This window comes from Misgurnus anguillicaudatus, chromosome 12 (assembly GCF_027580225.2).
Source record: "Misgurnus anguillicaudatus chromosome 12, ASM2758022v2, whole genome shotgun sequence".
Classification (NCBI taxonomy): domain Eukaryota; kingdom Metazoa; phylum Chordata; class Actinopteri; order Cypriniformes; family Cobitidae; genus Misgurnus; species Misgurnus anguillicaudatus.
This window is the reverse complement of record NC_073348.2, coordinates 40,800,188-40,815,765: the sequence shown is the minus strand read 5'-3', so window position 1 is coordinate 40,815,765 and position 15,578 is coordinate 40,800,188. Positions and strand designations below refer to the sequence as shown.

The following is a 15,578-nucleotide window of genomic DNA, read 5'->3' as shown; positions in this document are numbered from 1 at the left end:
CAACAAGTTTAATTTCATGTGCATTATTCAGGCCAGCTAGTTGCTATTTAGACCTGTTTAAATGGAATATAAATAAAACAGTTTACATAAATGGTATAAGCAGCTTATATAAATTGTAAAAGTGATTTACCTATTTAAACTTAATTAACAAATAATTGGGTAACACTTTACAAGGTTCATTAGTTTACTACATTAGTTAACATTAACTAATAATGAACTGCACTTATAAAGCAATTTTTTAAACCTTTGTTAATGTTAATAATACATGATTTAAATGTTGTTAACATTAGTTAATGCACTGTGAATTAACATGAATAAACCATGAAAAGTAATGTTAACAAAGATTAACAAATACAGTAACAAACACTGCTTACGGTTAGTTCAACTAAGTTAATACATTAACTAATGTTAACAAATAAGAATTGTAAAGTGTTGCCAATAATTGCATAGGTCTATAGAAATATTATGACATTTGGGGGTGGGGGGGGGGTTAGGGGACTTGTGAGCAAAACAATTGTTCGGGTCATTGATATGTCCAGGTTTTTTATCAGACCTGGGTGGCAACCCTACTCGGGTTACGTATGTAACTGTTGTTCCCTGAGAAGGGAACGAGACGCTGGGTCTCTCCTGCCATACTTCCTGCGTCCCTGTAATGCCGTCTTTGGCAATATTTCAGATAGCAATATAAGCCTCGTTAAGCCTCACCATTGGTTGAATTTGATATACGTTCGCAAGATCAAGAATTTTTGCCCGCACCAATCACAAAAAAAGTTTTTCTGTAAGGCCTGGCTTATGTTCTTTTGAGGAGAGATATGTTTCAATCTTTCTGTTTTTAAAGTCAATCTTGAAAGCATTGAATTTTGTGTTTATTCCCATGATAAAAGTCAGGATTATTGTTATTTTAAGGGTTAAATGATTGACAACAGTAAAGTGTAGTGTGGTTTTCAGTTCAAAGTGTCTGTAATAGTTTTGATGTGATGGTCAGATCTCCTCTAGTGTGAAGTTTAATTTAAAGAGGAACATGGGTTTGATTAATTTGGCATGACAGTGAGGCCGTGCACAGGGGCGAGCAGCTCTCTCTCTCTCTATCTATCTCTCTTTGTGTTTCTCTCTCAGTACAGTAAGAGTTGATGGTCTCTGCAGGTTTATCATCATTCAGTAGTTGAGACTGGACCGTTATAGCTCATTCCCCGGAGAACACGAGCTCTGGTATAGGTTACACCGCTGCGGCCCGGGCACAGACTCTTAGACTCCTGCTGAAAGTGCCCGTGACATCCAAGCTTAAAGTCTCAATTTTCTCCATTTGATATCCACAGTGTCTGTTGTTTTCCCTTTCAGCTAATCATCCGATTTGTAACCCTGTCCTCACATTACCTGAACAGATAACTCACATCATATCACAGATTGACTCTCTTAAAACGCCTGTTTTCACAGTGTCACAGTCCAGCTCTGATATCATGTGATACACAACATGGAGAATAACCAATAATTTGAGTTTTGAGCTCAACACCTGACAGATGTGGTCTTCATTAAATATAATGTATGTGTTGTTTTGCAGGGGTCCGTTCCTGGTGGCCATGGGTAAATCGTGGCATAAGGACGAGTTTTCCTGTGCTCACTGTCACTCCTCACTGGCAGATTTGGGATTTGTAGAAGAACGAGGGTCTGTCTTCTGTGAGAACTGTTATGAGCAGTTCTTTGCCCCCTCGTGCTGTCGCTGTCAACAAAAGATTTTAGGGGTGAGTGCAGTTAGGGCTCATTTACATGTTTTTAAAGTTTTTTTGGGCTTTGGTTCGTTTTCCAGTTTCAAAGTGCAAGTTTTTATTTCCTTGTAAATTACATAAATGCAAATATGTGCAAAACGGTGATGTCATGGGCAGTGGCGGCTGGTGATGTCTTTTTTTGAAGCACACGATGCGAAGTTCATCACAACATGTATGTAGCTTGTCATGTGTGTGGTTCGTCATTTCAAAATATGTGTTCTGCGCTTTGAGAGATCGTGTGTGCATCACGTGTCATGCCAAAATAAGTGCCTGCTGCCTTGAACTTGAAAGGAGACGCTCGCGTGTGCCAGATACTCGCACAATCTCATGCGTAATCAGAGTTTACTGTTAAGGAAGTTTCTTGCGTGTATTTAGGGAACGTGAGCGTCTCTTTTATCATAAACGGTTTTGACGTGTCTCCAGCAGGCACTTATTTCGGAAGTGCAGTCACGAGCCGCCACTGGTCATGGGTATTCAGTGTATAGGTATGTGGGTGTACTTTACAATCACATCAGCTATAGCTAGGTTTCCATCACACTGATTTTATGCGCATAAAACGACTGATGGAAACGCCAAATTTTGAATACAAATCCCTTAATTTTAAGTTTTTACACTGGCTTGATGTGGTTTTTCACGATAAAGAGTAAATGCTAATAATGTGAGATGGAAACGCATTTGTTTGAATAAATTCTGACGTAGTAAACATTAAACCCACGTGACTGATTGTCTAGCTGTTTCCGCTGTCGTTGTCTTTATCATATATGGAGCTCCATGTCATCTCAATGCCCTTGCTGTTAGTGCCTGCATCAAAAACTTTGCATTCCTTCTTCTGTGCACAGCATTCAGTTTGCTGCACTGATAGTTCATTTAAAACTTGATTTATCAAATCTAAATGCAGTCCTGTCTCCATTTTCTAAGTGTGCCTTGTTTTATTTACTGTTGGTTACTAGGTTAACCATGCCACCGTTATTTGCTCGAAAAAAATTTTACGTAAACGCACCTAATTTACATTTCTTTGTTTTGGTTTTTTTTTGCAAATTTTGATCAATTTTGGTGGATAATAGCGGAAATGTGGATTGCTGTAAAAACTTTAAAGCGTTTTCTCTTAATCGATGAGATAAGTCATCAAGGCGGAGAAAGACAAACATCACTATAAGTGTTATTTTAGATGGTAACGTTAGTGAATGAATGAATCGATCCATTCCATGAATGCAGTAGAGAATGAGAGAGTGATTCTCAGTGAATGTTGTGTAAGAACTTTAATCTGGATCATAAGATCTGAAGAAGCTGACATGAGTCGCTCAGATGTGTGACTGTTAGCACTTCAAAAAGCCATGAGCAGACAGATGAAGGAGATTTTCTCACTGGATTAATGATTATCTGATAATAATTATCTGTGGAAAGATTAAACATGCTTTTGGCATTACTGAAAATAGTTTAATTCATTTGATCTCTTTAATGGACTGCAGCAGTACTCAAAAATATTTCAGCACTTAAGTGACATCTATAAACGTCTGAATACCATTGCTCAATACACATTTATTGAATACACTTCACTTTATTATCACCTTTCATTTCAATAACACACACATTAATAAGCTAAATGGACATTGCAAAAATGAATGTCTTAATTTCTATTTTCCAGTATAAATATCTAAGAATTCTTACATTGAGATACATACTTGATAAGCAAAGTGGCTTAAGATGTTGGGTCTTGTTTACTGAAATAAATGATAAAAATCAAGAGGTTTATTCTTAAAACAATAAAAAAAAATCTGCCAGTGGGGTAAGAAAGCTAAACTTAAACTTAAAATAAGTTTATTGAATTAAGTTGAAACTGTCATTAAGTTTATTTTTCTTTCCCCATTGGCAGATATTCGTGCTTGTTTTGAGTATAAACCTCTTGATTTTCATCATTTATTTCAGTAAACAAGACTTAAAATCTTAAGCCACTTTGCTTATCAAGTAAATGTATCTGAATTTAGGAATTCTCAGGTATTTATACTGGAAAACAAGACAAATTTGTTGACATGTATTTTATTGCAGTGTAAATAGTTTATACTAACAACTTTATTTTCTGACATAAATATGCATTTTCTGCAGCACCTTAAAAACAATATGCATTGAATTGAATGAGATTATATTGACATACAATTTACCACAATTAATACAGTGCAATACAATATACACAGAACTACAGTGATACACAATACAACATCTGAACAGGTCTCTTACTGAACAGATACAATCAATGTTTTGTATCATTTTTCTCAGGAACTGAAAATAAATTTGACATGTATATCTATATTTGTACCTGTAAATATATATACAAAAGATGAAAAATACATTTTTGGTGTCCCAAGAGTACATATGTGAATGTTTTAGATCAAAATACCCAACAGATAATTTATTATAGCATGTTAAAATTGCCACTTTGTAGATGTGTGCAAAAATGAGCTGTTTTTGAGAGTGTCCTTTAAAATGCAAATGAGCTGATAATGCAAACACTGATCACCATAATTGTAATGGAACTTGAAACTCAATTTCTAACATCACAAGGGGAGACAAATTTCAATAAGCTATTTTTTGACATGCTTGCAAAGAATAGTTTACTAAAACTAAGTTACTGGGTTGATCTTTATCACATTTTCTATGTTAATAGACGCACTGGGGATCAAATTATAGCACTTAAACATGAAGTCAGATTTTCATGATATGTCCCCTTTAAACTAAAAGCATCTCTAGCATGTTTGAGTCAGCGTAAGTAAAAGCAGATGTGCTCTGCGATCTCTATTAATCTGCAGTTTTCATCCGTTAACAGGAAGTCATCAATGCCCTGAAGCAAACCTGGCACGTTTACTGTTTCCTGTGTGCCTCCTGCCAGCGGCCAATCCGTAACAACACCTTTCACCTGGAGGACGGACAGCCGTACTGTGAGACAGGTGAGAGAGCGTGTGGGCGATCAATACTGAAATTACCCATAAACCCACCCGCGACCGCTGAACTCATTACAGTACTGCTCATTAATGCTGGAATTCATCATTATAACCTTCCAACTGACACTGATCTGAGAACAGTCAAATCTTTATAGCTCAGTGATCTCTTCATTGAGTGATGCTTCTTGATTGAAATCTGAGATTAATTTGCTGATTTCTCATTTGTTCAGATTACTACACTCTCTTTGGCACCAGCTGTCACGGCTGTGATTTCCCCATTGAAGCTGGTGATAAATTCTTAGAGGCGTTGGGCTTCACCTGGCACGACACCTGTTTCGTCTGTTCGGTAATTCACGATTCATCACATTACTGTATGAGAGGTTGTTTTGTATTTTAAGTCTTCTTCTTCAATCTCATTTTTTGTAGGTCTGCACTGAGAGTTTAGAGGGTCAAGCCTTCTTCTCCAAGAAAGACAAGCCGTTGTGCAAGAAACACGCTCACACCGTCCAATTCTGAACACACGTGTGTTGTACGATAGCCAATGAAAATAGATGGAGAACAAGCTGATTGTGGTGTCAAGAATTTACATTTGAGATTTATTTGGCTATGTTAATGCGAAATACAAAAAAATATCAACATGCGTTTATGAAAAACAACTCAACAGCGAAAGCAATTTTAGAGAAATCTGATAAAATAGATCATATTCTGACAGATCCTGTGTCAGTATTTTAAGTACTTCATAAATGAGGTATCAACCTTCCTTCATAACAGTTTTAACCCCTTAACTGGCGCATCTGAGTGGGACATCTGAGTTTACTTCAATGTTTTGCATGTAAATTTTAATCATGACAAACTACACTGCAAAAAATGATTTTCAAAGAAAAAAATTCTTAGTATTTTTGTCTTGTTTTCAGTAAAATATCTAAAAATTAAGATTAAATTAAGATGCTTTTTCTTGATGAGCAAAACGACCAAAAAATAAGTCTAGTTTTTAGACCAAAAATATAAAATGTAAGTGATTTTGTGCATAAAACAAGAAAAAAATCTTGAAATAAGTTTACCTTTTTAAACACTTAATCATTTTTTTGGTTTGTTTTAAGCACAAATGACTGAAAACAGGACAAAAATACTAAGTCAGAAATTCAGTTTTGCAGTGTAAGAATGTAGTTTTCATATTTCAAAACCTTTTATCAGTAATAATAATGCAGTGACAGTCATTTATTAATTTGTGACAAGAGTATGCAGCAAACCAATGACACCTAGTGGCCGTTCTTGGTAAAACCATTAAGAGTGTAACACAAACCTCATTTTTGTGATAATTGTATGTATAAAATATATACTTTATTGCATTATTTATTTATTACAATAAATGTAAACTGCTATAAAAAGTGTTATTTAATATTTTCACCTCCAAACACTTTAAAGTGTCTTTTTAAAAGCAAGACCAAGATTAAGTTTCTAGACCAAAACAATGCCAGAGTTATATTAATTTGAAGGGGTACATCATCCCCCACACACACACACTCAAAAAGGTCTGCACCAGTTAAGGGGTTTAATGGTCCATTAGGTTGCATTGTGAATGTCATTATACAGTGTATTTATTCTGGGTGATTATAATTGAAAGTTTGATTAAGAATACACTTTGCCATAAGAGAAAATAATGTCAATCTATATGTTATCTGCATTACAGAAGTTGTTATTCTATTTTAAACAGGTATTTAAAAGAGGCTTTGAGTTCATAATATATTTTTCAAACGTCGCACATGAATGACCTGCAGACTGTAAGATGAATGGAAGTTTGTTACTGTATATCAGCCAGCGCTCTTCTCCTGCTGCTGTTATTTATTAGATCAAGACTTTTGATTTCTGGGCTTTTCATGGGCTTTGCACATATTTCATAGCACGGCTTTAAGATGAACAGTGATATTTAATGTTTTTAATGTGTTTTTATGTGAGCTCTGATGATCTTTATGGGTTGATTCAGTGTTTGGTTTATATTGTTTAATGGTCAGAGTCATAATGGGCTTTAGCTTTATTTGTGCCTGTGTGATTGTGTAAAGAGATAAACATATGTTAGTCATTCAGACAGCTGTTATCATGTTTTAGCACTATAGTTTTAATCTAATAAGGGGGTTGATGGTTCATGAACTTTTTTTTAAGCTTTGTGTTTTCAACTGTAATACGTTATAAAATAATAAAATCAGTGTTCACATCAGACTCTAAGTGATTTTTAAATAAAAAACAACAAGATTAGATCTCATTATATAGTTGATGTGTTACCTGAGAGCGATCTCACAATGTCTGTAATAGCAGCTCAGATCCTAAACCATGACACAACCACAAATACACATCCTGCACTCCTGTTTCATATCAGATTCAATTATTTCTCTCACTGATAAATTAATATTAATAAACATTGACCTCCTTTTCCATGATGATGGAGTTTACAATCGGTTCCACACCGCAAAAAATATATTTTCAATTATAATTTTAAATATATTTCGAAATATACAAAAAATATATGTGCTGAAAAATGTTTTTTATGTATACGTTTTTGGATGTGATACCATGGTATTATGTCCTTTAAATACAGTATCAACAATACCATAGTAACTAATGAAATACCATATACAGTAATATTTAAGTACCACGGTATGAGTATGCTGTAATAGTGTCTGCTACTGTAAGTTTTTTGTTCAATCATTTGTCAAGAGCAGGAGTTCAATAATAGTTTTATTATTGGGTATTAAAACTTAATAATTTGATGAATATCACACATGGAGTTTAACTTTCTGACAGAATCTGACTGACTGACAACAAACCAAATCCACCCTGCAAAAAATGATTTTCAAGAAAAAAATTCTTAGTATTTTTGTCTTGTTTTGAGTACAAATATCTAAAAATTCTTAAATTAAAATGCTTTTTCTTGATGAGCAAAATGACCCAAGAAAATAAGGCTAGTTTTTAGACCAAAAATATCAAATTTAAGTGATTTTGTGCATAAAACAAGCAAAAAAATCTTGAATTTTTTTTTAACACTAAATTCAAGAAAAATTCAAGAAAAAATGTGCTTACCCCATTGGCAGATTTTTTGCTTGTTTTATGCACAAAATCACTTTTTTGGTCTAAAAACTAGACTTATTTTCTTGGGTATTTTTGCTCATCAAGAAAAAACATCTTAATTTAAGAATTTGTAGACATTTTTACTAAAAACAAGACAAAAATACAAAGAACATTTTTTTCTTGAAAATCATTTTTTGCAGTGCAGGGAAAATCTCACTGTTATGAGCAGTTTTAGGGTAATTTTTAGCAATGCAATGGAAAATAAACCAAATACACCTAAATACACATCAACCATACTGTATTTCTGTTACTAAACTAAATACTTAACCTACATACTGTACTACATTATACTGTATACTTCATGTAATATGTGATGCAGGAGGTGTACAGTATAGGCCTACGTGATGGAGGAGGTGTATTGTTTTATATTTTGAGGTGTTTACTACAGTATATGTTAAAGGAGGGGATGCAGTATAGACTGTAAGACTGATGGTGTGATGGTTTATTTTGGTGTATTTTAAAGGTGTTTTTATTACAGTATACGATGAAGGACGTGATGCAGGAGGTGTACACTATAGACTGTAAGACTGATGGATGATGTGTATTATTTTACTTTGGTGTATTTCTGAGGTGTATTTCTGGCGTCAGTGGTCGGAGCTTTTCGCGCGCGGGCACACGCTCTCTCTCGCGCGCGCGCTCTCACACAATCAGTCACAGACACAGACTGAGGGAAATCAAGGCAGCGTTTCTTCTCGAGCAGCTGTGAAGGAGTTCCGCGATCAAACTTTATCGATTAATTCATCGTTGGTTGTGTTTTCTTCAGCAGACCCGTGTGAATGAAGGTAAGTGTGTGAAACACTGTGATTTACTACACACACAATGCTTGATTTATCTCAATCCTTGTTATTGTTCACAGGATCGTATTTGTAAGTTACGTCGCTTTCTCGTTGTCATCTAAGTTACTGTAATGTGCTTCTGTGATCATAGTTAGATTATAACATCGTAACCTTTATGAACTGTTTTAGTTGAGTTCAGTTGCACTGCCGCGATTATTTGTGTAAAACTGATGGACGATGCACGTTAACTGCATTACTGTACTAGACATTTAGTTTGTGATGTTACAGTTATTAGATAAAGATCATAAAGTGCTGTGGTTCACTTTTACTTTCAAACTGTAAATAATAAATGTGTCACTAAACACTTAACTCGTTATTGTGTTTGGTTGATGTGTTAATAACACACAGATGAAATAATTTAAAAAGAAGTTTTACCTGTTATGAATATCGCAATAAAAGACGTTCTGTCAGATGTGATTTTTTTGGTGTTAATGAAAGTTGTGTGTTTGTGCAGATGTTGAGCTGCTGTGTGTTGACAGATCTGAGCATCACATTTCAATAAACACTAAAGGTAAGAATATAAACTTAAACATCATTTAAATCAGTTATTGATGCTTTTATTCATTGAGTTTTTGAAGCTTGTTTTTAGATAAGTTTTTCAAAAAGTCTCTCTCATCTATTAGTTTAAATAACAGATCATTTCCACAGAGCCTTGTGTAATTGGTTACAATATCAAACAGCTGAAAATGCTCAAACAGTATCTCCATATTATCACATTGTTTAGGTTTTAAAGCCTTGACGTCTGAATGGATTTCTTTAGATTTTTCTGCAGATTGAGATGAGATGCAATGTGTAAGCAATAATTGACAACGGGTCGTTGAATTAGTCGAAAATAATGCACAAGTTGGTAATGCGGTACGACGCAAAGCGGAGTTACACCACGGGTGTACATTATTTTCAGTTATACCACGGGGCTGTTGAATGCTTTATTCTGATTGGTTGAGAAATGCTCCATGAGTGTTGGATATTTCTCTGTAAAACACACACCAAATGTCTTAAAATAACCACCAGAGGAATGTTTGTGGCAACTGTGATATAAGAGAAATAATTGACTCTGGTCCTTTGAATTATTTGAAAATAATGGCACACCCGCAATATAACTCTGCTTTACGCCATGCTGAATTACCACCTTGGGTCTGCATTATTTACCAATACCATATTTGTAAGTCAGTATGAATTTATGTGTTCATCTCTTGAGAACAGAAGATCACGACTTACCGAGTATTGTGTAGTAGTATATACTGATGACTAGTACTTGCTCTTGACAGTGAACTAGCAGGCTATTGGCCATCAGTAGTTTTTCCACACACATGCATATTTGCATATTTAATCTGTGTGCTGCATCTGATGTCAAAGCAAATACATAAAAGTTTAAAGCTTAACCCTGATCATCCATGCAGCATCAGATCTGTGTTAGCGTGTGTTATCAACACATCTCATCTTTGATTTTACAGTAAATGTGTCTTCTTTAATCTTCACAGGCCTGTGTGTTGTGATATAGCGCAGTGCCGTTGAGTATTGTGTGTCTGATAAATGGTTGGTTTGTGTTATTGAGTGACAGCGGCTACAGGAGTCATTTATACAGGACTGTAATGAGAGAATGCCATTACAGAGTCAATGTGTGTTTTGGGTGGGATCTTTAAAAGCCTGCGTGTGGGAAAGTGCTCATTGCCGTGTGTCTGTGTGGTCTGGGTTTGGCGGCTGTTGGGTTGTTTGAATTAAACCCAGTGGTCCGGCGCTGTTTTACTGCTTATATTTCACTCCGGCAAAATAACTCGCCACAATACGGCTCTGTCGCGGATGTGCTGGAGGTCCTGCTTACATCACTCCAGCTCGACAGCTTTTGAGGTCATGTGTAAAAACATCACAACATTAGCACTGATTTATAGGCTTTATTTCTAATGTCTAAAGAGATGTGTGACTGATAAAAGCCCAGTATTTGTAATAAAATAATGTATAATATGCTAAATGTTTATTTTACAAAACAAGGCTGTTGCTTGGATCAGATTTAAAGGGGTCATAGCGTGAAAATCTTTTTCCAAGTTTAAGTGCTATAATTACTTCTATCAACCTAGATAATGTAAAAAAGATCAACCCAGTAACTTAGTTTTGGTAAACCATTCTTTACAAGCATGTGAAAAATGAGGTCATTCAGATTTTGCCTCTTTTGTGACGTAGAAAGCAAGTCTTATTACAATAATACCTCCCATTAATCTGCACGATCCAACCACGTCACTGCCATTTAAGAGAGAATAATAATCCAATTTCAACAAACCACAATTATGGTGATCAGTGTTTGCATTATCAGCTCGTTTGCATTTTAACGGCACATTTTTACTCACACCTACAAAGTGGCAATTTTAACACAAATATAATAAATTATCTGTGGAGTATTTTAAGCTTAAACTTCACATATGAACTCTGGGGATACCAAAGACTTATTTTACATCTTTAACAATAATCTCTAATATGACTCCTTTAAGATCCAAATATTTCCTCTATCAGTCAAGCACTAGTTGAGACAATAGTTTTTTTTTAATTTTTGAAAATATTTTTGATATAAACGCCTCTAGCATGAAGTTCGTTTTTTGCTGCTGTGCCTCTTCTTGTAGTTGTAAATGTTTCTGAACGGCTGGGAGTATCTCTCTCTCTCTCTCTCTCTCTCTCTCTCTCTCTCTCTCTCTCTCTCTCTCTCTCTCTCTCTCTCTCTCCACACACACACACACACACACACACACACACACACACACACACAGTTTCCATCAGGTGTGATGTTCATACTAACGCTGTTCAACACTGCGCCTTTGTGTCCGAGTAAAGTAAAAGAATCTGTTGTACCGCGTCTCTCCGCTCTGAATCTGCATAGCCCAGGGGCTTCTGGGAGAATTTAACAAGCGTCTGATGTTCATTCAGAACGTAGCCGTGTGAGATTTTTCACTGAGGTAAAGGTGAAGTCTAGATTTGCAGAGGTCAGATTCTGAATAATGAGCAGATATGAGCGCACGCAGCGTGGCTCTGAGAACGACAGACGCTCGCACTGACGTGAGAATTTTGAGATGATCTTGTCGTTTGCAGATGTTTGTTGCAGCTGTGTTTCTGTCTGCAGTTTGAGCGTATTAGCTGACCTCTGACCCCACCTTCCGTTCTTTTAATTGCAGGAAGTGAGTGAGGCCAATGAGAGCAGAGGATTGTGGGTAAGCATTAATGAACACAGAGGTGGTTGTGTTGTTAAAGGGATTCTGTTGCTGATGGCCACAGGATTTTTAAGAAAACAATGTTTGGAAAATCAATATGGTGTGGAGAAAATAGATTTATCGGTGTGCAAGTATTTGTTCATCTTGAAATTTGCCATTAGACTAATTATTTTACATATCAAGTATTAGTTTTAAATTTGATAATTTCTGATAAAAAATTTAATTCTTGTTCGGTGATGTGTGGTTTCCATAGTGTTGCTAAGTGATTATATAGTTGGAGGTACATTTGGTGTCAAAATATGTTTTTTCAGCTTTTTAAACAATTTGGTACTCATCGTCATGGATCACAAGATGTTACAGGCCATAACGATATAATTTTTTCAGTAAAAATTGTCTTAGGTGAAAATCATGATTTGCTGTTTTCTGAATTAGTTAGCCTCAACCCCTGTTACTGTCAACCCCTGTTACTGTCAACCCCTGTCACTGTCATCCCCTGTCACTGTCAACCCCTGTCACTGTCACTGTCAACCCCTGTCACTGTCTAACCCCTGTTACTGTCACTGTCTAACCCTGTTACTGTCACTGTCTAACCCTGTTACTGTCACTGTCTAACCCTGTTACTGTCACTGTCTAACCCTGTTACTGTCACCGTTAAACCCTGTCACTGTCAACCCCTGTCACTGTCACTGTCACCCCCTGTCACTCTCACTCACTGTCACTCCCTGTCACTGTCACTGTCAACCACTGTCACTGTCAACCCCTGTCACTGTCACTGTCAACCCCTGTTACTGTCACTGTCAACCCCTGTCACTGTCACTGTCACCCCCTGTCACTGCCACTGTCAACCCCTGTCACTGTCACTGTCAACCCCTGTCACTGTCACTGTCAACCCCTGTCACTGTCAACCCCTGTCACTGTCACTGTCACTGTCACTGTCAACGCCTGTTACTGTCACTGTCAACCCCTGTTACTGTCACTGTCAAACCCTGTCACTGTCACTGTCAACCCCTGTCACTGTCACTGTCACCCCCTGTCACTGCCACTGTCAACCCCTGTCACTGTCACTGTCAACCACTGTCACTGTCAACCCCTGTCACTGTCACTGTCAACCCCTGTCACTGTCACTGTCAACCCCTGTCACTGTCACTGTCAACCCCTGTCACTGTCACTGTCAACCCCTGTCACTGTCACTGTCAACCCCTGTCACTGTCACTGTCAACCCCTGTCACTGTCAACCCCTGTCACTGTCACTGTCACTGTCACTGTCACTGTCAACGCCTGTTACTGTCACTGTCAACCCCTGTTACTGTCACTGTCAAACCCTGTCACTGTCACTGTCAACCCCTGTCACTGTCACTGTCACCCCCTGTCACTGCCACTGTCAACCCCTGTCACTGTCACTGTCAACCACTGTCACTGTCAACCCCTGTCACTGTCACTGTCAACCCCTGTCACTGTCACTGTCAACCCCTGTCACTGTCACTGTCAACCCCTGTCACTGTCACTGTCAACCCCTGTCACTGTCACTGTCAACCCCTGTCACTGTCACTGTCAACCCCTGTTACTGTCACTGTCAACCCCTGTTACTGTCACTGTCAACCCCTGTTACTGTCACTGTCAACCCCTGTTACTGTCACTGTCAACCCCTGTTACTGTCACTGTCAACCCCTGTTACTGTCACTGTCAACCCCTGTTACTGTCACTGTCAACCCCTGTTACTGTCACTGTCAACCCCTGTTACTGTCACTGTCAACCCCTGTTACTGTCACTGTCAAACCCTGTTACTGTCACTGTCAAACCCTGTTACTGTCACTGTCAACCCCTGTTACTGTCACTGTCAACCCCTGTTACTGTCACTGTCAACCCCTGTTACTGTCACTGTCAACCCCTGTTACTGTCACTGTCAACCCCTGTTACTGTCACTGTCAAACCCTGTTACTGTCACTGTCAAACCCTGTTACTGTCAAACCCTGTGAATCAGTGATTGTTTTCTGTTTCACACACACACACACAGACACAAACACACACACAAACACACACACACACACACACACACATACACACACACACACACACACACACACACACACACACACACACACACACACACACAAGACACACATGATTTCCATCAGACGGAGCTTTGCATGGAAAAGAACTGAATGCATCATTGATGTGTCTGTGCTGTTCAGTTCACACAGATGATTTGAATTATTATCTCTTCAGTGTGTCACACGCTGCAGATGAGTTTCTGACTCTTGACACAGTGACCGCAGGCAGCAAGAGATTTACGGTCATGTTTTCTTTGATATCTCACGAGGGCGACCTGTGCAGAGGGAAACAATTCAGCGCCAAAGCAAACTTCTCCATTAATGCTTCACCCTAAGAGTGCATGTGCATCTGTGTGTGTGTGTGTGTGTGTGTGTGTGTGTGTGTGTGTGTGTGTGTGTGTGTGTGTGTGTGTGTGTTGTCAGCGCTTTATGAAGTGTTTGATGGAAATATTCTCAGCAAACGTTTTAAAGATTGCCAGGAAGAGTGTGTGTGTGCTCCATTAGGAAACCATAAGTGTACAGATGCATTATGGTTGGTGGGTTCTGCTTTGTGAGGTTCGGACAGAAGACTGCAGCCCTGAGGCCACAAACAACAGGAATGGGAATAATTTTCATACAGGAAGGGTTTGATTGTCCTGCAGGATCAAACGTTTGTATGTGGCCTGTAAAGTTGAATTGGTTATTGAACCATGAGTCTCCGTTCATCTGTTCAGATTCAGACTGTACTTTTATTTTGTTGTAATGTTGTTAATTTAGTAGTAGCACAGAAAATCAGTGTGTTTGATTCATATTTATTTCAACGTAATGGAACCACATGTTGTGAACATCATTTGGTTGCAGTTATTCTTTTGTCTTTAAAGGGGACATATCATGAAAATCTGACTTCATGTTAAAGTGCTATAATTTGGTCCCAGTGCTTTAATCAACCTAGAAAATGTGATAAAGATCACCCAGTAACTTAGTTTTGGTAAACTATTCTCTGCAAGCATGTGAAAAAATAGGTTATTGAAATGTGTCTCCCCTTGTGATGTCACAAGGGGATCTAATTATAATAATACCGCCTCTTAATCTGCAACCACAGCACTGCCATTTAGTGCAGAGAGAGAAAATAATTGAAAGCACAATTGAGTTTTAATTTCAACAAACCACCATTATGGTGATCAGTGTTTGCATTATCAACTAATTTGCATTTTAAATGACATACACAAAAATGGCTCACATCTACAAAGTGTCAATGTTAACATGTTAAGGCAAGGCAAGGCAAGGCAAGTTTATTTGTATAGCACATTTCATACACAAAGGTCATTCAAAGTGCTTTACATAGAAATGAGAAAACAAAAATCAAAGAAACATGCATTTAAAATATCAATTAAAAGAAAATAATTTTTTTTGTGGGGTATTTTGAGCTAAAACTTTACATACGAACTCTGGGGACACCAAAGATTTATTTGACATCTTAAAAAAGTCACAATCGCTCTTGTGCTGTTATTGTGACACAGGTCTCAGTTTGTGTCTCTCTTTAAGTCCATCCATTCATCACAGGATTAAATCGCAGACACTTTAGAGAAGTTAAATTGCTGACTCCACACATACGGCTAAGAAACTTTCAGATGAATCTATTCAGTCTTAATCAGCTGATTAAAAGTGTCCAGAAGGACATCTATGATGGATCTTT

The 15,578-nt window shown here is 37.4% G+C and overlaps 2 protein-coding genes across 5 annotated transcripts in view; both read left to right on the top strand.

Moving 5' to 3' along the window:
* pdlim5b (PDZ and LIM domain 5b) overlaps positions 1-6,914 on the top strand; it is a 56,084-nt gene extending 49,170 nt beyond the window's left edge. For both annotated transcript variants that reach the window (XM_055207368.2, XM_055207369.2), the window contains exons 10-13: positions 1,559-1,739; positions 4,585-4,705; positions 4,930-5,045; positions 5,126-6,914. In XM_055207368.2, the coding sequence (XP_055063343.1) occupies positions 1,559-1,739; positions 4,585-4,705; positions 4,930-5,045; positions 5,126-5,215 (508 nt within the window). In that variant the 3' untranslated portion in view covers positions 5,216-6,914. The remainder of the gene's footprint in view (positions 1-1,558; positions 1,740-4,584; positions 4,706-4,929; positions 5,046-5,125) is intronic.
* Positions 6,915-8,436: 1,522 nt separating this feature from the next.
* Positions 8,437-15,578, top strand: part of bmpr1bb (bone morphogenetic protein receptor, type IBb) — a 70,408-nt gene continuing 63,266 nt past the window's right edge. For 2 of the 3 annotated variants that reach the window (XM_073874625.1, XM_073874622.1), the window contains exons 1-2: positions 8,437-8,604; positions 9,113-9,169. The gene's annotated coding sequence lies outside the window, so the exon portion shown is untranslated. Of the gene's footprint in view, positions 8,605-9,112; positions 9,170-11,816; positions 11,853-15,578 lie in introns of all 3 variants that reach the window. The other variant, XM_073874624.1, reaches the window with a different exon arrangement.